Source organism: Micropterus salmoides, unplaced genomic scaffold (assembly GCF_014851395.1).
Source record: "Micropterus salmoides isolate LMB-PRFRI ecotype aquatic unplaced genomic scaffold, ASM1485139v1 Ms_hic_scaffold_22, whole genome shotgun sequence".
NCBI classification, from domain to species: Eukaryota; Metazoa; Chordata; class Actinopteri; order Centrarchiformes; family Centrarchidae; genus Micropterus; species Micropterus salmoides.
This window is the reverse complement of record NW_024041373.1, coordinates 18,932,462-18,958,130: the sequence shown is the minus strand read 5'-3', so window position 1 is coordinate 18,958,130 and position 25,669 is coordinate 18,932,462. Positions and strand designations below refer to the sequence as shown.

Here is a 25,669-nt window from a genome sequence, read left to right as displayed (position 1 = left end):
CACTCAAAATGTTACTTAATAATCACCCAGAGTAACACAATCACAAAAGAAATGACAAAATCAATTTGTTAGGAATATGGTTTCCTTTGAGTACTGGAATATAATAAGGAAATATATAATGAATGTATAGTAGACAAGGGGGGGGGGGGTAGCATTTAAACAGCACTTACTGTATAAGCTTGTCTCAGTTGAGTGTTGTGGTGGTATAGAGCAGCAGATCTCAATGTTGGTCCTCAGTGACTAGATGATTGCTTTTTAAATCTATCTTCTTAGCACCCCCAGGTGAAATGCTGACTTGATGACCAGAATGAAAACCAGCAGGGCTCTGGTGTTGAGGACCGCTGGCATAAAGTGTCAAGAGGACTAACATTGTAGGATCCTATACCTTTTCAAGTTTCAACATAATACAAATATACTGTACACTCATGTACTCTTACTGTATGGGGTGACCCTTCCCTTCCCTTCCTTCCCCCAAGCGGGCCATTGCAACATCAACACCTCCCTGAAAGCACAAAGTCCAGTACACAGCTTAGATCTTCTCTGCTTTTATCTGGATTACGTGTACTTGACGAAAGTAGACCAAGGACTTGCTTGGACTAGCACAGACTATGGTTCCTAAACTGGGGGATAATAAATGAGACATGCATAATATGTGATCATGATGTGCCTTTGTTTTCTTTTTGCGGTAAATGCAGTGTCACTTTAAATGTGCAAGTGATTTTTTTGCATGCCTTAAAATGTAATTTACAGATTAATTAGGGAGCATAAAACCTTTACAAATGATTGTACAATTACTACAAATGTTAAGTTTTTTTTCAAAGACTCCTGCAAAACTATAACTCATTTATTTTGGATGTGTATTTTTATGCGCCAAACCTACTGGTGCGTGTTTCAATGACATCACATTGGAGTGGGCCGGGCTTTCCTGTAAACAAGACTTGCATCCATGCATACATTTTCCTCTGGTGAACAAATGACTTTGCAGAGTATTAATTATGGTGCAAATTAAACTTCGACTTCGGAGTGCGTAGATGCCCGTCAACAATAACAAGTCAGCGCTGAGAACTTCATCAAGCTGTCATGCATTACTGCAGACTGCTTGCTGCAGTATTTTTACGATGACATCATCCCCTTATTCCTTTTTGAGGGAATACCACGTGGTTGCCTGCCAGGGATGCAACAAATCACGCTGCACGGATTAAAAACAAACATGTTGTTACTGTAAATTGCGGGACCCATCGACTAAAAGAAAATGATCTGTAAACGAAATCGCGATTATTTACTGTGACATTAGAGCCCGATTTGCTTCCACGGAGCCTTTTAACAGTTGGAATGAGAGACGTAGAATCTGATTGGTTATGGTCAGGGGATACAAAAAAATCAACCAATCAGCTTTGTCGGCAGATTCAGGTGGTAAATCCTGATCCTGCCTCCGACTGTAACACGGCCCAGAGCTCTCTGCTCTCCCTCGTAGTGTATTTTTCGTAGCCCTGGTTGCTTCCCTTCCCCTGTGCCGCCATTAAAGCCCGCAAGCTTTGGTGTTTGGGAAAGGGACCAAAATGATTTAAAGCATCAAAGCAGACGGCCGAGGTACGGGACGGGGGGGTGGGCTCTCGCTCCGCGGTATGTATGGACCTTGAACTGCCAACTAAACGGCACCCCAAAGAAGTAAATATGCGGTTAGTGTCGGTGAAGTGAGAGAAGCGGAGTTCGGATTGGAGTGGGTTTCTCTGGTCGTGGGGGGTGGGTGGGGGGTGCACCATTTGTTTTGGCCGCAGTGGGAAACTGAGGAGTGTAAACACAGCAAAGGTAAGTTAAGGGTTTTAACGTTAGCCAACCTTCTTGTTGAGTTAATACGGGCCTCTCCAACGGTTTCAGGCAGAGAGGGGGCAAAACATAATCCCGTAATGTGTAAGCGACCAGCCAGCTAGCTAACGTTAATTCCTGGCTGACAACCAAACAAACGTAGCCTAGTTGTCATGTAAGATAACCCCCAGCTAGCTCGCTCCGTCTGTTAACAAACGATACAGCGTTAGTTTGCTAGTTAAGTAATGTTAAACTGTAAATGCACACGACGCTACTCGGCTGCTTATTTGAATTAAACTCTAAACTTGTTGGTTATATCAGCCGAATTTATTACTTGGATGCATGAAATACTAGTAAACGCGTTAATTTCAGTGTTTGATAGCTTTGCCTACAAAACACGCAGCCATTAGGAATCGTGTCTCGAAGATGTGTTGAATATCTCACGGTGTGTTGGTAAACTTAGAGGCGTGGTGTGAACACAGTGCAGCCAAACTCTTCTGCCTGAGCTGCCCCAGCGAGGTAACGTTAACTTTATCTTATTAGCTAACGTTACGTAAATCAGGTTAAGAATGTATCGCGGGCACATGTGCTTTGGATCATCAACTTTCATACGCAGGTAAAAGGCTTTGGGGCACATTCAATTTCAGTGTATCAGTAAGTGTCTTAACAAGTCACGCGCCTCCTTGCTGGGTGTCTGGTTTCATATGTCCTTGTCTCTTGTTACCAAGCTCAGTTGTAGGGCACATTTGTCTGGTGTATGTAACTTACTGTATGTGTTAAAAACCAGTGTCAGGTTTTTATAGAAGCACGGAGGATCAACGCAGCACTCCAGGCTGCACCTTGGACCTGGCTTCGCTTAGTGGGTCTCTTAACATTTCTCCCTTGCTCCAAATTTAGTGCCAAATCAAGAGCAGACAGCACTGTGTGAGTGGCACAGGTGGCTGTATAATAAAGGTGCTCTGTCTAGGTTTTGTGTACTGATGCATTATTGGAGAGATTTACCACTCCTTTTACCTTTCAAATAGGGCTGGACAATAAAACAATAACAATAACAATATAACAAATGTTCAATAAATGTTTGTGTATGATTCAAGTGAATAAAATCAAATTGGGACTTTTTTTTATTTTGTAGAGGAAAAATTACCAAAAAAAGCTTTTGATTTTACTTGTGTGTATTTGTTGACAAAGATCTTATTGTCATAGTTTTGAATGTTCTACCTCAGATTTGTGAAGTGATCCATTGTTTGACATAAAGTGTTAACCATTAAGAAAAGTTAAAACCACAATTAACCATCAGGTTTCTTCAACTTTCACTCAGGAGCAGAAATGATGTGATGTGATCAATGTGATAACATTTTTGGCCAAATTGTCCAGCCCTACTTTCAAAGGTGGTTTCCTTTGAGTTATAAGCTATTGCTATTGCTTTGTCTTCTTCCTTTTGTGTAGTGTAGTCAAGTTCATTATATCTATTTACCATAACATCAACGCCTTTTTTCCCCTTTGTACCCTAGTGTACTGCTTGCTGTGTGATCTCCTTAAGAGTGGATCTGCCGAGCTGAGAACCCCTCTGAACGGCAGGAAGCCTCCCTCAGCGGCGGTGCGACGATGACCGAGCTGGTTGCCAAGTGGGCCTGTGAATACTGCACATACGAGAACTGGCCGTCAGCCATCAAGTGCACCATGTGCCGCGCTCAGAGGCCCAGCAGGGGTGCCATCATTACTGAGGAGCCCTTCAAGAGCAGCCCTGCTCTGGATGCCAGTCTACACCAGTGGGACCCTGCAGGCCTCAGCAACAGCCCAACTCAGGGCGGCTCCAGCTTACTTATTTGTCCGGACTCCAGTGCCCGACCACGTGTCCGCATAGCTGATGTACCTGAGACTAGTAGCAAGTGGTCGTGTCACATGTGCACCTACCTGAACTGGCCTCGGGCCATCCGTTGCACTCAGTGTCTGTGCCAGAGGCAACAGGCTCAACAACAACAGCATGGAAAACATGCAACACATCAAGGACATCATACCCAGCATCCACGCAGCCCCACAGAATCACCCCAGACCTCAGGCTCTGGATGCCGCCCTGCTCCCCTGGCCACCACTACAGACCCCTGTGAGGAATATAATGATCGTAACAGGCTCAACACCCATGCACAGCACTGGACCTGCACTGCCTGCACTTACGAGAACTGGGTCAAGGCACTCAAGTGTGTGGTTTGTGACCACCCCAGGCCGAATAGTCTGCTAGCTGAATCCATCGAACTGGCATCAGAGCCTGAGAGCCAACAGCCTTCCTCAAAACTGAATGAACAGGAAAGGGACAACAGGAGGGGTGTTGTTGGGCAAGGAGTAGGGAGCATAGTAGGTGGGATGGGGGGTTGTAGCAGTAGCCAAAGGAGGTCGCCCCCTACCTCGAAACGGGCGTCAGAGGTCAACATGGACTTTCAGAGGATTGAACTGGCGTCAGGGGCTGGGATTGGGAGCAAAGAGGAGCTGGAGGTGGATTTCAAAAAACTGAAGCAGATTAAGAACCGGATGAGAAGGACTGATTGGCTGTTCCTCAATGCCTGTGTTGGTGAGTTTTAAGCATATATGCTTTTATTGAAGTATTCCACTTGTTCTCCTTGTGTTTTGTTATGTCACAAGGTGGGCAATGAGTCAACCAAATGATATAAGGCAGGCGAACAGAGAAATGGGTGACTGAAGTAGGATTTCTCAGAATTTTGTGTGAATGATTAATATAGTTTTACCACCTGCAGAGTCATTAGTTGCAATACAGTTTACATAGGTCTACATCATCTGGACCTGGCTGATTTGAGTCCAACTGATACTGATGTACTTTATATGCTTGCCTGCATTCAGGTAGTGTAAAACTTTCCTACACAAACCGCAAGTGTCCGTCCGTCCACACTGTAGACCAGTGAATGTGGAGTAGGAGTGAGGGAAGGAGGATGAACATTTTAAGAACCACTAGTGATTCCCTCTCTCACACCACTATCTGCCTCTTTCTCCTGCCTTCACCATGACTGCGTAGAATTTCTTCTGCACTCCCACTCAACCTCCAGTCATTTTTTCTTGACAGACAATTCTTCTGTGTTCCACTGACAGCACATGTTTGACAGTCGTGCATGTATTTTATATCCCAATAAAGCCCTTCTAGTGATTAATAGTTACACGGTTTTCATGCTACAGTGCAAATGAATCACTGAGTTTGAATGTCAGAGCAACATCACTGTAGTTAGTTTGCTTCTGGCCGTACGATGGGTCTCTTACTGCATCTGACATGGTGAATTCCCTCATGTCTGTGTGGCTTGTCCCCTTGGGACTAAGTCTCGTCTGGTCAGAATGTCAGATGTGAGCGGGTGTGATTTTCTTTTGCATATTCAAGTGTGAGCTCTCCTTATCTGACAGAAAATGTCCCTTTACATTCTCCATTGTCCCTTGAAGGAAATTAAATCCATGGCTTGTCAAAAATCACTCCCTTTGTGCCACCAAATTTATCACTTGTACTTTGGGAGATTTTAGGTCTGCTACTAATGATTATTTTCATGAGCGATTAATCATTTGGTCTTGGCCCATTACAGTTTTCCAGAGCCTGAGTAGACAAATGCATATTTTTTTGTGTTGTCTGAACAACAGTCCAAAACCCCAAACTATTCAGATAACGGTCAAACAAAGACAAGTAGCTTCAGCTAAAAGTCATGCTTGAGGAGCTGCAACCAGAACATGTTTGGCATTTTTGCTTGATAAAGTACTTGAGCAATTAACTGATTGTTAAAACTGTTGCCTATATAGACTAATGGATTCATTCACTAATTGTTTAAGCTCAAGAAATATAATTTTGTTGTCTGTCTTTGCCCTCAAATAATACCACGATGAAACAAAAAATGTAGTGTCCATATTTTGCACGCTGCTTTCTGCCAATAATCCCACAATGCAACGTTTCGCCTCTGCCCCTGAGATGACATGTCTCACCACATCTGTCAGCTCTGGCACAATATGGTGATGATGATGATTCACAAGTGTTTAGTATCTTAATTTAATGCTGGCTATATAGCAAACTACCTAGTATTAATCAAGTAGTGAGTAAGTGAGTTAATGACTTGTGATCCAGCTACAGTCTCAAAGAACACAGAGTTCATAGCCCTCTTGTGTTGATGAGAGGCATGGAGTCTGTCTTGTGTTGCTGGGGAGATTTCCCTGTCATTCACGTATAGACTTCAGTGTTTACTAGCAGTGGCCTCAAAGTTCTTTACAGGTGCGCTAGTTTTCAAAGGGACGTGTTGTTTCAAAAATGGCATGCCCCGTGCAAGAGAATAAAAAAATAAATAGTGTGGATCACCCTAGACCAACTCCATAAACTCAAATGAAGTGTGTTATATGTATGGTGCTCACGTGTGGTTGCACACAAGCAGGAAAAACATCTATTCCAATTTACTGCTCAGGTCAGATTTTTTGTTTTTATTGACTGTTACATTACTTTTTAATTGTAGCCCATATCAGACTCCAGAGTGAACTGGCCATTACCTGAAAGTAGGGATGCACCTATATGATAATAATATCGGACATTGGTCCAATTCTGACCCAAGAAAACAGGCTTGGGTATCGGTGACAATGGGACTATCTGTGTGCCAATCTTTTTACTTCAATTGTGCTCATACTACAGATGCGTCAGCAGTGCGCTGGTAGAGTGGAAAATTTAGCTTGGAGAAGCGACCGGACAAGAGTAGCCTAAATATCAGCGGTTAGGGCTGGGTATTGTTCAAAGATTTTTGATATCGATACCTCAACTTCAATACCGGTTCCTGAACGATACTTTTTCCGATACCAATTTTATTCTCAACAAACGGAGAACCATTGTTGTTTGTAAAGTAACTTATCACGTTATTATCATTAATAGTTTATTTTAATAATTGTTCCTTTGAAAAATTCTACTGCTTGTCAAAACCAAGACATATTTTCAATGTAACATAGGCCTATATTGTGTGTTTGTTGTTTTTATTCCTTTCTTTAGTTTTTATGGCATCTCATTGTTTATTAATTATATCTTTTATGGTATATATGTGAATTTGAGCTCCGGCAGTATTGCAGCCTGAACATTCATGACAATAGGCCTGAGGGAAAGAGAGAGAAATCTCTCATCTCATCTCATGGAAACAAGTTTCTGCCACTACATCGTTTCCTCCTCACTAGAGGAAGAGGTGTCCAGGCAACAACAAAGTAAACTCAGTCGCTGGTGTCTTTATTCCCCTGCATCAAAGTTGCAGACATCAGCCCAAGGATTGGTACGTGATGTCACCGTCCATACGGAAGCGCTTCCGCCGGCTACACATACAGGTCCGTGTGTGGCGGCGGCGTCACTTACTGATCCTTCAGAAATACTTGGGAAAATGTAGCGTGTGTGGAAGCTACCGCGCTACTCGGTCAATAAAAGAGCTTTGATTTGATTCAGAAAACAGCGACGCTGCCACCAAGCTACTGAGAAATAGTAGTTAAACTAGTAACGGTGCTACTTGTAGCGACACTACTGCCCAACACTGATCCTACGGTGGGCATGTGGAAGCAGGCTCGGTGGCAGTAAGGCGCTGAGACGATGACTGCACCGGCTCTGTCTTGTTGCAGCAAAGACGGAGCAACTTTCTGCTCTTAAGTTTATTCCATGCACAGTCAAGGGCTTCACCAGGTTTGTTGTGTCGCCGCTCTTGGCAGCAATTATCTTACGTCGCAAATATTGTGATACTGTTGAATCAAGTACCACACTTTTGATTTTCTCCATGTCTTTTACATCCACGAGCCACGTCTCTGTGCGTAACCGGCGTGAACTACTGTTTACATCACCACAGCCAATTACGATCACTTTTAGATGTGGGCACATCAAGAATGCTGCATGCTTATTCGCTCATTGGTGTTAACAAGAACCTTTAGGTATCGAAATTTGGTACCGAAAGACAAGGCATTTTTTGATACTCAATGGTATTAAGGCAGTTCGGTCGGTGCCTAAAAAGTATTGCACTCGATACCCAGCCCTACTGGCTGTCTTTAAGAATGTTTAACTGCAAGCTAGACATCTTGAGTTGATGTTAGCAAACTTACTAGATAACACACGGTTGCTGTCTAGCTTTGTTAGAAATATCGCCCAACCCAAGTGGGGCTGGGCGATATGGCCAAAAATGTTGTCACGATTAAAGTCCCCATGAAATCAAAATCGATGTTTACTTGTTTTTATTGCATATGCCTTGCACTATATGTCACCAATACACCAGAATGTGGCCCAACAATGGAAAAAAACCCATTGTTTATAGGTGGATCATATTTGATGGAGAACAATATTTTCTGGTTCTCCCTCTAATGTCCCTCGGCTGCCCTGCCTCAACTATCTGTGATTTACGGAGTTTGCTGATGAACAGGTAGCTTTACTTGTTGCTAAAGTAACAGCTAACTGCTACTAGCTGCTGTTAGTTAGCTCAGGTAGCTGTCATATGAGCTGACTCTGCCTGGACTAGGAGCTCGGAGCACTGGGGGAGTGTTAGTGTTTAACATTACATTTTACTCAAGCCATGGAGGTTTTCAGGCCAGGGGGCTTGTAAAGTCTATGGCCAGGGGCAGGGGGACCCAGCAGGGAGTGATGGTGGGTAACAGTTAGCGGCACCGGAATGTGCGGTGAGAGGCCAATGAAACCGCGTTCAGCAGCCTTCTGGTAAACACAGCCTGAACAGGACCAACCAAACGGGAGAAAACGTACCACGAAGCCCGTTGCGGAACTTTGCACAACGTTGTAAGGAAACGTGTCGTTCAATCTGAAAATGTTGTAAACCGGTGCAAATAGTTTTGAGATTGAATTCGCCCCAGGATACATATACAAATACGGAAGGAAATAGCACTCCAGTTTCTGTTTCATCAGAACTTTAAAAATGTCATATCCATAATTATCTCAATAATGTCAATTCGTTATTTCTTCAAGTTTAAAGGCTGGGTTTTGCTCCTGGGTGAAAGTTGAAGAAACCAGATAATTATTCTTTATGGTCGGTAAATGACAAACACTTGCCAATCAGTGGATCACTTAGATGGATCAAATAGAACATTGAGGTAAAACATTCAAAACAATTCTGATAATCATAATTATCAAAATAAATATCTTAATAGAAAAGTTATTGCTAATTTGCTAATTTGTTCGTGAGAAATCAGAGATTTGTTTAACATTTGTTATTTTGTTATTGAGGAAAATTATATCACGACAATTATCATTAATGTTTTATTGCCCAGCCCTACACCCAAGTATAAGCAACATTATGCTGCGGCGGGGGGAAAGTGGCATGTCTTTGCAGTCTCTATTGACATAACATTAGGTAATGGCAGACGCAAAGAGACCGAAAAGAGGATGTTGACGGAGGAAGAGAAAAAGATGGCAAGAGCTTCATGAAATAAAAGGCTGCACATAGCCTTACACATGATGAATGATTCCTAGTCTTTTCCTCACAATGAGAAATACAGCTTATTAATTTTACACTGGTATCGCATTGGTATTCAGCATGAGCTGATACCCAAAGCCCAGACATCAACGTTGGTATCAGGACTTAAAAAGTCGGATTGATATATCCCTACCTGAAAGTGACCTGCACGTGCAATAGAATAATACAGTGTCATACAGGAGTAAACATGGTGGCCATAGAGGTTAGCTTATATGATTTTAGTTATTTTAGGTGGAGGAAAGGGAATTTGTGAGCAAATGATAATAAGGAAGAGGAGAAAGAGAGTCCACTCACACCTCTGTTGCTGCCGTCCTCCATGTTTATGTTCACAGTCACTCTAGAGTGACATCATGAATTCCGATCTGACTGTCCTGACTAAGATTGCATTTTAAAAAAATCCAGCCTGTATCTGATTTGGACCTTATGAAAGTAGCCCAAATCCACTCTGGATCAGATTCCATGTGACTTGGGCACACTGTTATATAAAAAAATCAGATCTGAGTCACATGTGAGCAAGTCTGAATGCGGCCAAAGAAAGAAATGTTAGTGAGCCAACACACACAATACCAAAGAACATGTAAAAGTGTCTGATATTAAAAAGGACTATTCTTAATGTATTTTCCTGTAAATCCCTGAAGATTGTTCACCCCGTGGGAGCTTCTACAAAAGCTGTCTGTCAAATAGTGATTGGTACTGGGTTCACTGCATATAACACCCATCTTCCCAACTAATAAGGTGTCACATAAAACCTTCAGTACTTATATATAGTTCTGCCAGTGGGGTGAGATAATTTCACCTGTCAGTGCAGCTGCCCAGTGCAGGTTTCCTTGCTTCAGCAAAGTTTCTGAAAAGGAGTGTCCGTATCTTGAAACATGACAAAACGAGGCAGATTGTAAAAATATTACGAAAGCATTCGCATTTATTTATTTGGCACCTGGTACAATCCATTAGAAACAAAACAATTTCTGTTGGAAACTGGTGAAATAATCTCACCTATTTGCACACTTTTTTTGCTTGTTTTAAGAAAGTAAAGGTCAGATGACTTGGTAAACAGCTGATTTTTGCTTCTGAGGAAAAATAAGAAGGCAGAGGAAGGATACTTTGTTGTGAGCAAGATAGTATAGTAATCAGTGTGGTTTATCTTGTTTCTGTTGGCCAGTTTGAAATCCTAACTGTGGTAGACCAGCTTAGTTCGACAAAAACAAAAACCTCTTTTATACATCCCTAAAAGTCTGTCAGCCTTGTTCACCTATATATCCGATAGACAGATACAGTATGGTGTATTACCCGCTTAAGTGGCTAGTTGAGCAGGTAAACGTGCCGATCACAAGCAGACTTTTAAAGTACTAAGATTTGTCGGACGGCTGTCCACATTACTGAAAGAAAACAACAGACTATTTGGAGGGAAAACACCAGCACCACTTAGCCTGATCTGTTCTGTCTCATCTTTCTGTCTCGAAGTGTACGCCTCTTTGCGTATTTGCACCTTCTGTGTTCTCTAAAGGATCTGTGGGTACAGTACTGACTGCAGGGCTACAGGCACACCCACACTAATGGAGCGCTTTGTGGAAAGTGGTTGTGATCCCTCTCTATCACACTGCGCTGCTATTGTGTAGTTTCTCTCCTCATCTCTCATAGTGCTAGCCAGCTCCACATGGCACAGCAAGTTCTTCCACCCACTCCATGTCTCTCTCGCTCTCGGTCTCGCTCACACACAGATTATGCAGCTGAGCATTGTGTGTGGTCCTTTTGACGTGAGAACAAAAGCTCAACAGTGTTTTAATGCTGCCAAATGTACGAGAGAATACGACAGTGGCATTTACTGTATGCTAGAAATGGAAAGATGAATATTGTGCAGCTGCGTAGCAATGAAATTAATTTACACTTTGAGGTTTGATGTATTTTGTCATAATAACACAATTGTCCAAATAGTTTTATCCTCCTTTAACAGCTTATAACTTTGGCTTTATCTCACCGCTGGTTTGATCACAGTAACCGACACTGGCATTGGTGCTGAAACCTTAAACTGTTCTTCAACTGTTCAAACATCCCCATCCTCTAGCCTCTCAGGACAGTTCACTCTTGTACCCACATGCACACTCTTTCCTACATTAAAACACAGAATAGACCAAAAATGGTTCATGCCTGAGCTTCTAGATCGAAGACACTATTCTCTTGTCTTACCAAATACTTTATATTGTCCTTTTATTTTACCAGCAGGAAAACATATGTATTGCATGTTCAGTTCAGCTACAGCGCTGCAAGATGTGCTTGATGCTCAGTTTGCAGCGTAATAGTGTTAAAGGTTGTAAGTGGTGTTTTCTGCACAGAGGAAAAAAAGTTCCTGTTTACACTGTGAACACCACCACAACTGTCAAGAATGGTCAAACAGTTCCCAGTGACTATCGAATAATATTTTTGCTTTTCCTTAGTGTGAGCATCAAATGTGAATGAGTTCATGGGGGATGTTGAACATCCAGGTAGTCTCTTTGTGTTTTAAGGGAAATGTTTTAGTGATGGATCACTATAATGATAACTTACTTGGCATAAACACTTCAAAGCAAAAGACTGGACTGTATAGACTGTAGTCTGTTTTATTCTGTATAAGTATTTATTTCTATAGTTTTAGATTGTCTTGGTGAATAGGTCAGTAGTTGGGTTTGTGCACTCGGTGGTTGACATTAATTGCTCCTGTCAGTTACTAATATTTGCACTTTGTGGCAAAAAAGTAAAGAAAACACCTGCGTGTGTCTGATCAAACGCATCCTTCAACGCTCATGCTATGATCTAAGCCTGAAGATTAAGAAGGGGAAAAATAACTGACAGATTACAACGTGGCCCCCTATTGTCTTTTTCCCTTGACTTCAAAGTCGTCAAAGTCTCGAGGCTTTTACAGCTGCGACAGAGATAAAGCACATTCTGATCCCTATTATTTTAGAATTTTTGGTTGAGCACAGAATGTCCTCTGCACAAGGTTACTCTGAAGATAAGTAATTTTTGCATTTGTTGTGCACAGTCATGACGGGATTTTATCGACCACTTTCTGATGTCATTTAAACTGCCAAAGTTTTTGTTTTACTTCAGAGACCCTGTGTTTTATATGAATCTTCATGCTGTAAATTCTGGATTTTTTTCAAGGTCTCCATAAAAAGTAACATGCTTTAAAAATGTTAACTCATGTTGACTTAATTAAATGCAAACTGTTCTTTTTGTGCAGTCTGTGTAATTGGCTCTACTATGGGGAATGTCTTCTATTTAAAAGTATCAAAAGAAAAACTCTTCACTTTAAAATGGTGTCTAACATGGCCATTTATTAATGTGACCTTTTTCCTTTTCTCTCTTTGTCTGAAAGGTGTTGTGGAAGGTGACCTGGCAGCTGTGGAGGCCTACAAGTCATCGGGAGGTGACATCGCACGACAGCTAACATCAGACGAAGTGCGCCTTTTAAATCGGCCCTCAGCATTTGATGACGGCTTCACGCTGGTCCACCTCGCGATCCGCTTCCAGAGACAGGACATGCTGGCTGTTTTACTCACGGAGGTCAGTAACCAATAGATTGTTACTCTTCCAGAAATCACCCGTCCCAGGAATTGGCTGATGGAGAGGTATCTTTTTGAATTCTGTTTACACTGCGACCACACACTAGACTCTACCACTTTAAACAGATCATAGATCAGTGTGGATCATTCTGTGCAGCAGATACAAATTTTAGGCCTTCTCTCAGTCATGTTACATCACTCACATTTGTTTCTCGTGCTCCCTCTCGTGCTCAATAGCATTGAGCATAATAATTTTGTGCAATTTACAAACTTAACTGGAGGACATAAATTAGATGAGACTGAACATGCAGAGAACTTCAAACAAAGCATAACCCATTCTTGTTTTAGAACACACAAATGTCTATAGAAAACCTGATCTTAATAAAAATTGGAAATGAAACCCTTGAATTATGGTATGATTGCAGCTTGTTTTTGGTCAGAAATCATGCAGCCTTTTCTTATGTCTCTTAATCTCACCATCCAGTGCGATCAACCGGGAGGAATTACAAGGGCAAAGGGTTTGTAGAGAGGAAAAGAGATTCAGCCACAAACTCCCCTCTCTGTTTGCAGGAGGACAGATTTAAAGAAGCCTGGTGCACAGAGCATACTGTAATGTCACGCCCTGCTCTCCAGTGTGATAGCCATTAGTATATTAGTAATTATAGTATGTTGTAAGTGCTTTTTATATCCAGTGTTTTGTTAAAAATATGGTTTCCCTGGTGTCTCTGTAACAAGAAGGCTCACTAAGCTATCGTGTGTATGTGGTGTGCATGTGCTGAGGCTGATTGCAGCGTGGTTGTTGTCAGCACTGTGATCCCAGATTATCTTTACACACACCTCTCCTCCCACACTCAGTCGCTGTCCCAGTTTCATTGCAGATGGGGTCAGGGAGTAACCTCTGGATCATGCTCCCGAAAATGCTTCAAAGCTGAAAACTGCTTGAACATCGTTTTTTTCCCTCTTGTCCTAGAGGCAAGATAGATTTGATGAGCGAAAGTAAAAATGGCAAAGATCAGAGTCACCCACCCAAACGCCCAGAAAGCAGTGGCTTTGAAAGTATTCAGGCTCCAACTGTGCTGCAAAAATAATTTCACTCAGAGCCACGTTGCTCTTACTGTATATGTGCAAAACCTAAATTCATTCAGCAGCCATCGCTAGCCCAAGCAAATGCTGTAATTGCAACTGAATTTCTCAACTTCAGAAATGTATATAATATAACTGCAAGACATCTGAGATCGCCCTGTCAGAATTTTGCATCTTTACCCTCCTAATTTCTCCTTCTTTTCTTAGCAATTTTACACTTTCACTTGTTGAAAACATCTCTTAGGCTCAATTTACATGCCCTGTATACATTATCCCTGCAGAATTTCCACTAATAGTGAACAGTTACCCTACCTACCCTCTGGCATTGACTTCTTTTCTTATGTTTTAAAGATGCAGGGGTCCAACCTGACTTCTGCCACTACTGCCTTTTTATGGAGTATGTTTTAAACAAAGTGATTTCTTTACAGATGGTCTCTTAATCTTTCTCTTGTACCAATAACACTTTTTTGATCAGATCTTAGATATCCACTTTATCAACGTGACAAGTGACTTATTCGAGGCAGCTGATACAGCCATTTTAAATTTTGTGGTCACTTTTGAAATACGACCTTTCACAGTTGGTAAAAGGCCTCGTGCTCAAGTCTCAGGCACATATCCTCTTGATTTAGATTAAGCTTCCTTCCCTGTATCCTCTCATCTCTGCAGGTGTCCCAGCAGGCAGCCAAGTGTATTCCAGCCATGGTGTGTCCTGAGCTAACGGAGCAGATCCGTCGAGAGGTAGCAGCCTCCCTTCACCAGCGCAAGGGTGACTTCACCTGCTATTTCCTCACTGACTTGGTGACCTTCACCCTTCCAGCAGGTCAGCACATCATCAGCAAACAAATATGCACAAAAATATGGGTTCTTTGGTGGAAGAAAATCGACTAAAAACAACTGTGCACTATCATAATGTGAATTCCAGAAGCCGTCAAAGTATACTTTCTGTGTTTTGTATAAGGGGGAACTTAAAACTCTGTAGCTGAAGAAACACAGTCTAGCCATCCCCTCTGGCGTGCCAAGTGTGTGATAGAATGCTTGTTTTGTTTACTTGTGGCATATGAGATTGCTTGTTGTTTGAATGCTGAGGGAACATAATGCTACGGTTGTCTGTTTCCAACTGCCCGAAGACGGAGGCTACCTCTGGCTCGCTGTTTGAGTATTGTTCTTGCATACTGAGTATAACAGCCCGCCAATGGTGCATGTCCCTCGTTCATAACAAAGCCATATTTAGCTTTTTTTTTTTTTTTCAATTTCTCTCTGTAAAATTGCATGCATACAATGCTATTTCTTCATTGTGTGGAGGAGCTATTATGGTTCAGTCTGTTGTTAGCAGCTAAGCTAAGGATTTTTGTTATGCAGAGTGTTCAGGACAATGCAGACTTTGGCTTCTGGCCACTATAAAAAGCCATTCTGTTCAGTTCCACAAAGTCAATGCATTCATTTATTTTAGCCAAAGAATAAGCTACTGTGTTAACAAGAGCTCTGGGCATGCAGTGAAAGCCAGATGCAACTGTAGAAAGAACAAAACATGATGGCTTGAGTTGAAATCAGCCACGACAGAAACATTTTCTAGTTGGCTTTATAAGTCATTGTAGCTAGTTTAAGTAGATAAATAATGCATTTATCAAATAGAATGTGAATAACTCTTAAGACTTTGCTTCCCCTACGCCTGTGTCTCCTCTGATAACCTCCTCTTTTGATTTTTTGAAGTTCTTGTCTTCTTATTGCAGACATCGAGGACTTGCCCCCAGCCGTTCAGGAAAAGCTGTTTGATGAGGTGCTGGACCGAGACGTACAAAAAGGTGAAATATTTACTCTAATCAACTCTTAAGACCTGGTGTCGCAGTAGCATCTATCACATGCTTTTGAGAGAGAGAGAGAGAGAGAGAGAGACCAGATCCGCGGTGACACCGATGGTCTGGCGGTTTGGCAAACAGAGGGAGCCCCTTCACAGACTGTACAGTAACAGGAAGGCAGTTACTTGTATTTTCCAACACAGTGTTTTGCCTGACTGTTGTCGCTCTGCCAGGCGGTATGTCTTTATCGCGTGACCAATTGCATCTACCCTAATCAGCCTAATTGAGTTTTAGGGATTTCTCTGATCCCCAGTGAATGATTGTCGAATTCTGTGAAATTATTTACAGAAGCCCAACAATTCCCACCAAGAGCAAGCACTAGGCGACCGAGGCAAGGAAAAACTTCCTTTTAAGAGGCAGAAACCTCAAGCAGAACCATGGCTCAGGGTGGGCGGCCATCTGCAGCGAGCCTGCAACACTATCAACAAGACGGATTTGGGAGGGACTGAAATTAGCATAGGAGTCCTCCGTTACTTTGTGACTTGATAATGAATGAAAAGGTGATGGAATGGAACATGCACAAATTTAGCTACAGCACTATCAGATAGACATCTCGTATAGAAGTTTTTGCCTAATGCCATGGATTTCAGCAAGAGAAACTCAAAAGTTATCAAATAGAGGTCAGATAAAAAGGGATTCTGTGGGAAAACTATTAAATGTTCAATTTCAGTACCATATACCAGAACGAGGGTGTGGTTAAAACAGTGACTTTGAGAGAAGCCAATTGAATCTAATAGAGATAAATACTGTACTAAGGGTATCATTCTCAACATCCACATGAATATTAAAATCTGTGTTAAGGACTAAAGTTGACAAAAACTCTGCAAATGGTTTTGGGTGGGTAACTGTTGAAATAGAAGGGCAGAGAAGTACACTCTGCCTCCTGGTCTCAACTCTGGATAGTCCTGCATTTGGTTCACTAATAAACTTGGCCAGACTTCTAGATTTGAGAGCTGCTCAATCCCAATTGGGATGAATGCCATCTCCCTGAATCAGACCAGGTTTTCCCCAGAAAGTCTGCCAATGATCTGCAAAGCCCACATCATAATCAGCCAAACGTGTCAAATATTGGGCACAGCAGTTTAGGTACAAAGAGACAGAAATTCTTATTTTCAAGATCCTTTCTTTCAGCAGAAACACAAAAAAGTGAACTGAAAACCAAGTCCCGGTTTTGAGGTGAAGGGATTAAGATTAACTGGGTGGTGATGGCGCATAGATAAGATGCTTGCCTTTGGTGTGGGAGACCTGGGTTCAACATCCACCATTGTGTCCCTGAGCAAGACACTTAACCCCTAGTCAGCTAAATGAATAAATGTAAGATGAGGTGAGTCAACACAGCTTAAAACCTGATTACCTGGCCATGTAAACTCTTCACCAAATTTCTTAAGGGAGCATGGTGTGCATGCATTTCCAGGGGTAAAAAAACAGAAAAAAGTGTGGAGGATTATTGCTAGACGGTTTGTGTTTAAAAAAAAAACAACCCCAATGAAACTCAGTTAAAGTGGTTGCATCATAGCATTTAGAGATTTCAGAACATATTAATGTAATTGCATTTAAATATACTAGCACTGGTACAAAAATATGATAGAAGGTTGAGTAGAAATCTGAGAACTGATCATGAGGACTTCAAAGCATTCAACCATCAGACTTCCACTTTGAAAACAACGTGCTGTTTCATGTGTTGCCAGTTGCATCGCTGTAACACTATACAGAAGAACAAATCAGACGGCGTTCACCTGCAAGCAGCAATGCAAGAGACTGAGCTGCACAAGTAATAGCAGCACGCTAAGTGTGACACTTTTATTATTAACCAAAAAAAAAACAACCGTTGACGCTTTCACTTGCACTTTGCCTCTAATTTTTGTCATAAATATTAGCATGTACAGTAAAACGTATCTGTATACTGTAAATCTTATCTGGTTTCCTGCCGTACCCTGACTTCTTGCAGTCGCCCAATTTTGCGGTTTACATGCAGACTTATGAAGACATCAGTATGTGAAAGATGTTAGTTGTCATTATGCCATCACCTGTCTTGCAACTTGAGAAATAACCCCACTATGGCATATAAACAACCCTTGAACTCTTTGAGGTGATTTGCACCACTGAGAGATTTTGCAGAGAGATGCAGTGCTCAACTTTGCTCCCCTCTTGTTCAGAACTCGAAGAGGAGTCTCCCATCATCAACTGGTCCCTGGAGCTCGGGACTAGGCTGGACAGTCGGCTGTACGCCCTGTGGAACCGCACGGCCGGGGACTGTCTCCTCGACTCTGTGCTGCAGGCTACATGGGGCATCTACGACAAGGACTCTGTGCTCCGCAAGACCCTCCACGACAGCCTGCACGACTGTTCTCACTGGTGAGGCCTGCAGACCAAGGAATAGTAGTGCAGATTACAGTATGTTGTAGTACTTTTAAAACATCACCTGAACAGTATGGTGTGCTGATTTGCATCTTGTCTTAGTCATATTCAAACTTAGCAGATTACATAATATAATGCACCACAGATTAAGAGGAGACAAGAGGAGAGGAATTTCAGCTAGTGCTGGTGAGTTGATGAATGGCAAGGTTTTTTATGTGTGTATGTGTGTATATATATAATACACTACAGACTGAATCAACAGGTGTTTTTTTTTTTTACAGTAAATTCTCGACCATTGCAGCAGTTATGTTACACCAATAGCAAATCCATGCCCACATCCATATCTGATCCATGTTTATCCTTATACTTTAAACAGTTAGCCACCTGTTTTACATAAATGTTTACAAAACATGAGCAGGTAGAGGTTTTAGTGTCTCGAGCGAGGACACAGAAACGGCTGAAACGTCTCTATCTATAGTCGAGGAGACATTCTATCTATATCTATCCTTTATCATTTGATGACTATGTTGGAAATTGGGGCATGAGGTTTAGACGATGGGATACATACCCAGAATCTGAAGTTTGGATTGCTGGCTCATCTGATCTGAGACTTTAATCTGGAAACGAGAGGATTTTGACTAGGACTTTAGACCAGTTTCAGAAGACACACATTTTTAGAGGAGATAAAGAAACTCTAGTGTCAGGTTGGGATCACTGAAACGATTTAAGGCCTGAGGCTGGTTTTACATGAACATAACATCCCAGTGTGACTCATGTCTATTTCTGAAAAACTGTGGGTTTTTCAGTGATAAAAAATATTATTTAGATATAATGAGAATTTGCCATCCAACCCCAAGCCACAACAGAGATGGAGGAATGCAGTGGATAGCAGCCTTTCTGCGCAGAGAGGTCAAAACCGCGCGTGTGTGTGTGTGTGCATGGTCTGCAGGTTTTACACGCGCTGGAAGGAGTGGGAGTCATGGTATTCCCAGAGCTTCGGCCTGCACTTTTCACTCCGAGAGGAACAGTGGCAGGAGGACTGGGCTTTCATCCTCTCCCTGGCTAGTCAGGTACACACACATGAAAGCAAATACACACATTAACATGGAGGCCAGGAGCTTGATGTGCTTAAAATGTGACACACTTAATGATGTATGAATTATGCAAGGAGCTTTACTGCGCTCACTACAGTGTACTTTAATCTGTAATGCCCTCTGAAAGTGCATCCTGTCTATCATCAGCACTTAACTGTTTCTCCCTGCTCTGCGTGACCTCATAGACTTAAGTATTTGGGCGGGGTGTGAAAGCACAGTAATTGTGTGTGTGTCTTTCATGTTTAATTACTTGGAGTATGCTGGGGTAACTTGGCAGAGGGACTGTACAGTATTCAAGAGTCCTTGCTTTGTAGTTTCACTGACCTCGCCTTTCTAATAATCCCCCCCCTTGTTGTGCTTTCTTTTACAGCCAGGATCCAGCTTGGAGCAGACCCACATTTTCGTTCTTGCACACATACTTCGCAGGCCTATTATCGTCTACGGAGTGAAGTATTACAAAAGTTTCCGTGGCGAAACACTCGGATACACTCGTTTTCAAGGTGAGCCGTTAGTTTGGTCTAATGTTATTTTGGTCAGATATCATTAAATGTTGAGTGCAGCTCCAGCCCAGTGGGTGGAGAAGTACTAGACTGCCGTTATGAAATAGCTCCAGCCCGCGTGTGTCTGCATAGCTTACATAGCTGACATAACTGCCCCTCTGATCTGTCCGTAATTGCTATTTACAACATGTATCAGTCTAGTGTGTTTCATTTAAGGGGTATTTTAGGACTGTCTGACTCAAAATAACATTACAAAAACACCCCCGCCCATCATAGGAGCGAAATTAGGAGTTTATTGTGATGCAGGGAAAGTGTTACACACACACACGTCCAGATACATGTGAACATATGTAAACCATCAGAACCCCGAGTCAAACAATCCTGCGAAAGTGGAGAGCGGGGTCTGTGTTTATGGCTAGCAATAAAAACAGCCTGGATTCAGTTTGCCTGCTGAGTGATGCTGTACAGGGGATGATGAAAGTGCTCTGTAATGGCCAACTGTTTGTGGTAAAGTATGCCTGATAGACCAGTGATTTACTGTTGCCTGGAGCCAATGTAAAATGCAGAAAAGAGGGCGTGCATTTGGGCGCCTGTGGGGAGGGGAGGGGAGCTAAGTTTCAAGTGATGACCAAGTGAAACCAGTAAAAACACAGTGGTTAATGGGAGAGAAGTTAAACAGAGGCTTTTTAATTGTGGTGTCAGCTACAGAGCTATTCATGAGGCGCGAGAGCTGCTTTGTATTATGGAACAGAAGAAATATGAGACATGAATACTGTCTGCATTGTTTTTACTGCATTGTTTGGCGTATAACCAGTATCTCATTCTGTAGTTAAGAGTGACCGTGTGTTAGGACCTCTCCAGTGGTGGAATGTAACTAAATGCATTTAGAGTTTTGGGATATTTGTACTTTACTTGAGCATTTCCGTATTCTGCTACTTTATACATATACTCCACTACATTTCAGAGGGAATAAATACTACTTTTAAGTTACTTAAGTGACTGCAGATAAAGATTTTACATTCAAAACATATGAACACTTTTTAAAACTGTTAAAATCAGACCCACCTTGACCATCTACATTAAAATGCTTAGATCCATGTTTATGCATCAGTGAAAATAATCCTATAATGTAACTCAGTCAGAGGCCAATCTGCTGCATAATTGGTACTTTTGATACTATAATACATTTGGGACACAATACATTTAGTCTTTTATGTAATTAAAATTCTGTGTACTATGCTTAATTTACTATTTATCTGTACATAATTCTACACACCCATATTTAGATTTTTACTTATATTTTTTATATGTATTTATTTTTTATTTATTTCTTTAATGCCGTGTTACGGGAGCAACTGTAATGAAACAAATTTCCACTCTGTGATCAATAAAGTATTCTGATTTTGAATGCAGGACTTTTCCGTGTAATGGGGTTGTGGTATCATTACATTTACTATTGTAACAGTTATGACTACTTGTTCCATCACTGGGTATTTCTTATGACAACGCAAGACAAGTTGGGAGAATAAAAGGGTATAATACGCTTTTTTAATGTCAGTTTTGCAGCAAAAAATAGTATCACTTAATGACATCCCTTAAGTCATGTCATTATCTAAAGAACATGTGTATAAGAGAGTTTTATATTGAAGGGGAAAGACAAAAATACTAGTGTATTGTGTAAGTGTATTCTTTAGTCAAAAAGGCAGTTTTCCCTTGAACAAAGCTGTAAAAACTTTACTGTATTAAAAGCAGTTTACACTTAACACCAAAACCTCTAAAGACCAAGGAGAGAACTCTGAATCAGGTCAAAAATGCAAAAACAATGTTTCTGAGGTGGTAATTAACACTAATTATGCAAATATTAGTCATGCCACTTTGAGAGGAATTAATTATTCAAGATGCAAATAATTCATTATTCAGAAAATTGAGATAATAAGATAAAGTGATGTCACACTTGATATAACTATACAGTTTATTATTTTTCCAACGCATATAATTAATGATGTATTTCATCACTAGACTGTGTAATAACTGTAAAATTGGTTTTAAACAGTAATGACACTGAAACAAAATCTTGAAAAACAAAGATAATCACATGTCGTAGAATCAGTCTGTTAACCTTTACCCCACGCTGCTGAAAATGAACAAAACAAATTCTGTTTTTCTCCCTCTAGGTGTGTACTTGCCCCTTTTGTGGGAGCAGAGTTTCTGTTGGAAGAGCCCCATTGCTCTGGGCTACACTCGGGGCCACTTCTCAGCACTGGTTGCCATGGAGAACGATGGCTTCGACAATCGTGGCGCTGGCGCCAACCTCAACACAGACGATGACGTGACGGTCACGTTCCTGCCGCTGGTTGACAGTGAGAGGAAACTGCTTCACATTCACTTCCTCTCTGCTCAGGAAGTAAGGACCTCCCCCTCTTATTGTTTGTCCTTTTAAATTTAGCTAATGATTTTTGTTGGGGTTTTTTGTTATCGGCATGAAACCTGTTTTTTCGCATACTTTGTGCAAAAGGTTTTCCTCCTTTGTATCAACACTTATTTGAGAGACAGTGCTGCAGCAGGAGTATATGATATCCTGAATTTAGCAATACAGCTCTCTCTAACGGCCATATTTGTTTCCTCCTGTGCTTCAGATGGGTAATGAAGAGCAACAGGAGAAGCTGCTGCGGGAGTGGTTGGACTGTTGTGTGACGGAGGGCGGGGTTCTGGTGGCTCTTCAGAAAAGCTCCCGCCGCCGCAACCACCCGCTTGTCACCCAGATGGTGGAGAAGTGGCTAGACGGCTACAGGCAGATCCGCCCCTGCGCCTCTTTATCCGACGGCGAAGAGGAGGAAGACGATGATGACGAGTGACAAAACTGAAGCGGGGGGGGCAGGACTCCTCCACCTCCTCTCTTACAGTTTATCCTTTTATTTTTTGTTTTCCTTTCCTGACACGGACAAACTGTGTCAGCCTTCAGGAGAGGACAGGGAAACGTAATCCCCCCCCAAACTCACCTTCCACCTCGGATGGAAGACACCGCTACTCTTCTAGCACACGCAGGCACTCGAACATACACTTAAAACACATTCAACACTTTATCCCGGACAAACCTGAGACTGACAAACTCCAATGCTGCCAAACACAGATTTGGGGGAGAGAATAAAGGTTTACGAATGCGAATGACGTTTTTGATTTGTTTTTGATTTTCAAATGTAAAGGGGGAAAAAAAGGAATCTTTATCCATAGATGTAAATGCATGTGGTTGTTTAAACAAAAAAAAAAAGAGTATAAGGAAATATACCAGCATTGATTTAAATCAACACTTTATATCCGTTCAGTATGAACACTGACAAAAAGCACACTTCCAAATTGATCTTTTTGATCTTTTTTCCAGTTGTAAAACAGTTCGCTTCTTTAGCATTTTGTTTTTGAATGGGCAGGGACAAAGCCAATAAATAACATTACGTTTAGACAACCAGAGATTGTGTAATAATAAATAAGTTTATTCCTTATTACTAAGCACTGCACATTTATTAAAAATTTCTATATAAATACAATATCATAGCTTGAATTAAGGTTATATATGAAGCTCTTGAAAAGGGAGATGTTCCCTTTACAAGTCAAATCTACACTCATGGAGGTTTAGCACACATACATCATGTTGGATCTTTGGTTTACCCTTTTTTTGTTTGTTTTTTTTCCCAGACTGATTGAGCCGAGAAGTTGTGTGTTTGTGTGTGTGTGCGCACACGAGTGTGTGGTTTTTCTTCTCTGAACTTACTCTACATATTTATTGTTTGGAAACATATTTGAGCTAATAAGAGCTTTCTGTATATTTTTTCTTCTCCTTTTTGTGGGTTTGTTAATTATTCTCTCAATCTTGATGAAGACACGTTGCACAGAAGCACTGTTGCTGTGAGGAAAGAACCAATCATGACCATCAGTGACAGGTTTACTTGCGTCGTTGCGTGCGATTTAGTACCTCCTCTGGATGCCCAAAATGTGGTGCTTTTGTTTTTTCTTGGGCAGGCGAGTGTGGGCGTGAGGCTCATTCAATGTCGACATAAATCCAGAGTCACACTTGTCTTGTAGTCGTTTCCTACTTCCTCTATTTCCCTTTTTTTCCTTACAGCGTTTGTTGTCACCCTCATGGTACACGTCAGTTCACCTCCTCTGTCCTTATGTGGAACCATCTTTTAAGTTTTTGATGAAGGTCTTTGTGAGAGACTGTAACATATAAAACCAAAGCTGACAGAGGAAAAAAAGACAAAAAATAGAAGTTGTCGTTACTTTTTTGTTTTGCTGTGACTGATTGCATTTTGTTTCTTCCTCGCCATTGTGTACTGTAACCTCTTTCGTGTTTCATTCAAGTCATACATGTTTTGAGCATCACCTGTATGTTGCTTTGTATTTATGCAATAGTTGCAGTTGTGACCATGATGGTTTGTGGATTTAGGCCTGACTTCACTATACAGAGTGTAATGCAAAGAACAGGCAAATAAGGAAAAAAATAATAAAAGGAAAACCTTTTTGAATGTCCAACTAAACTGTTGCCCGTCTGATATTCTTAGTTACCAATTCTGTTGCTTCACGTATCAGTTAATGCTGTGATTTTACACACTTAATACAACCTGTCATCATCACATCACTAGATTTGACTTTAAATATGACTCACTTTCACAGTAATTAAATTATTCAGTTGGTGAAGCTTCTGTACCACCCTCTAGTGGATTTTAAATTGACACTTTTTAGTAGCACTATAAATAATTAATACATGCTTTATAACGCACTTTAATGTAATTCTAAGCCGTTATAAGGACATTTTAAAAAAACTATTTAGTAATGAATTTGTCAATAACTTCTCCCATGATCAGTGTTTGATGGGGGTTTTTTTTTTTGACTGCACTTCAAAGTTCTTGAAATTGTCTTATTGACTGACCTTCATGTCTTAAAAGTAATATTGGACTGTCTGTCACTTCACTTTGAGCGGTTCTTGCCACAATGGATTACTGCAGGAGTCAAACAGGGCTATTTACTGTATGTATTCCAACACTGCCTCGCCACAACAAAACTGATCTGTCTCAAACGCATTAAGAAATTCTCTAATTCAGTTTCGGTAATTGACTATAAAGCTGGTTGACGTAATGAGGGTTCAAAGGCTGTTATCAAAGCAAGAGGTGGATACTTAGAAGAATCTAAACTCCAAACCGTATTTAGCTTTGTCTAGTTTTTTTTGCTTACATAGTTGCACATGTGTTATTTCATAGTTCTGCTGTCTTCATTATTAATATACAATGTAGAAAAAAGAAGGAAAAATATTGAATGAGGTGTGTCCAAACCTTTGACTGGCACTGTGTGACTAAGTAGATCTACTTCAAAAGTTTACTTGAATATTTCCATTTTCTGCTACTTTTACTCCACTACAGTTCAAAGGCAAATATTGTTTTACTCCACTACATTTTGATAACTTTACTTAGTTTCTTTGCAAATTCAGATTGATCATACAAAATATAACTAACCGATTCATAGATCAATGAATTTAATAAAATTTGGTCAATTAAATGAAATGTTTATTATATAACTTATTACATTTAACTGAATTAAATTACATGAATGTAATTAAAATAGTGATGGGGATCATTACAGTCTAAGGTGATGACGAACTGTGGTCACAAGTTGTCATGTGATCAAATTGTATAAAAATATATTGATTATAGCCGCTATTTACTGCTTATAAATGCTATGCTATGTGCACACCACACACAGCATGTGTATAAATATAATAATGCGGGTAGTGTAGAGCAGGGAATTTCAAACTATGAGGCATTCAAAAAAACACAGGAAGTTGGAATTAGGAGTAGTTTGTCCAAATCTCATGGAGGAAAATTAGCTATGGTAACTTACTTAAAAACCCTTGGCGTTTGATGGCTGCAAATTCCTTGAAGAATGTACTGCTTCTTCTCTTGAAAACAAACTAAAATCTAAACA

At 41.0% G+C, this 25,669-nt stretch overlaps 1 protein-coding gene across 3 annotated transcripts; it reads left to right on the top strand.

The window, feature by feature from the left end:
• Window positions 1-1,444: 1,444 nt before the first annotated feature.
• On the top strand, window positions 1,445-24,228 carry zranb1b (zinc finger, RAN-binding domain containing 1b). Of its 3 annotated transcripts, none has more exons than XM_038738177.1 (10): window positions 1,445-1,590; window positions 3,318-4,372; window positions 12,619-12,806; window positions 14,555-14,708; window positions 15,619-15,690; window positions 17,901-18,099; window positions 19,052-19,172; window positions 19,567-19,696; window positions 21,871-22,100; window positions 22,333-24,228. In XM_038738177.1, exons 2-10 carry the CDS (start codon window positions 3,412-3,414, stop codon window positions 22,549-22,551), a joined length of 2,274 nt encoding a protein of 757 aa, XP_038594105.1. In that variant the 5' UTR covers window positions 1,445-1,590; window positions 3,318-3,411; the 3' UTR covers window positions 22,552-24,228. The 3 variants fall into 3 exon arrangements, with proteins under 3 accessions (XP_038594105.1, XP_038594104.1, XP_038594106.1); XM_038738176.1 differs by lacking the exon at window positions 1,445-1,590 and adding an exon at window positions 1,633-1,809; XM_038738178.1 differs by lacking the exon at window positions 1,445-1,590 and adding an exon at window positions 2,401-2,422.
• The last annotated feature ends 1,441 nt before the right edge of the window (window positions 24,229-25,669 follow it).

What these genes read in the sequence shown, in the direction of transcription:
- zranb1b (XM_038738177.1), top strand. Translation starts at nt 3,412, where the DNA reads ATGACCGAGCTGGTTGCCAAGTGGGCCTGTGAATACTGCACATACGAG. An exon ending in CTGCACGACTGTTCTCACTG is followed by an intron (nt 18,100 to 19,051) that starts GTGAGGCCTGCA and finishes CATGGTCTGCAG; the next exon opens with GTTTTACACGCGCTGGAAGG. An exon ending in TCCTCTCCCTGGCTAGTCAG is followed by an intron (nt 19,173 to 19,566) that starts GTACACACACAT and finishes TTTCTTTTACAG; the next exon opens with CCAGGATCCAGCTTGGAGCA.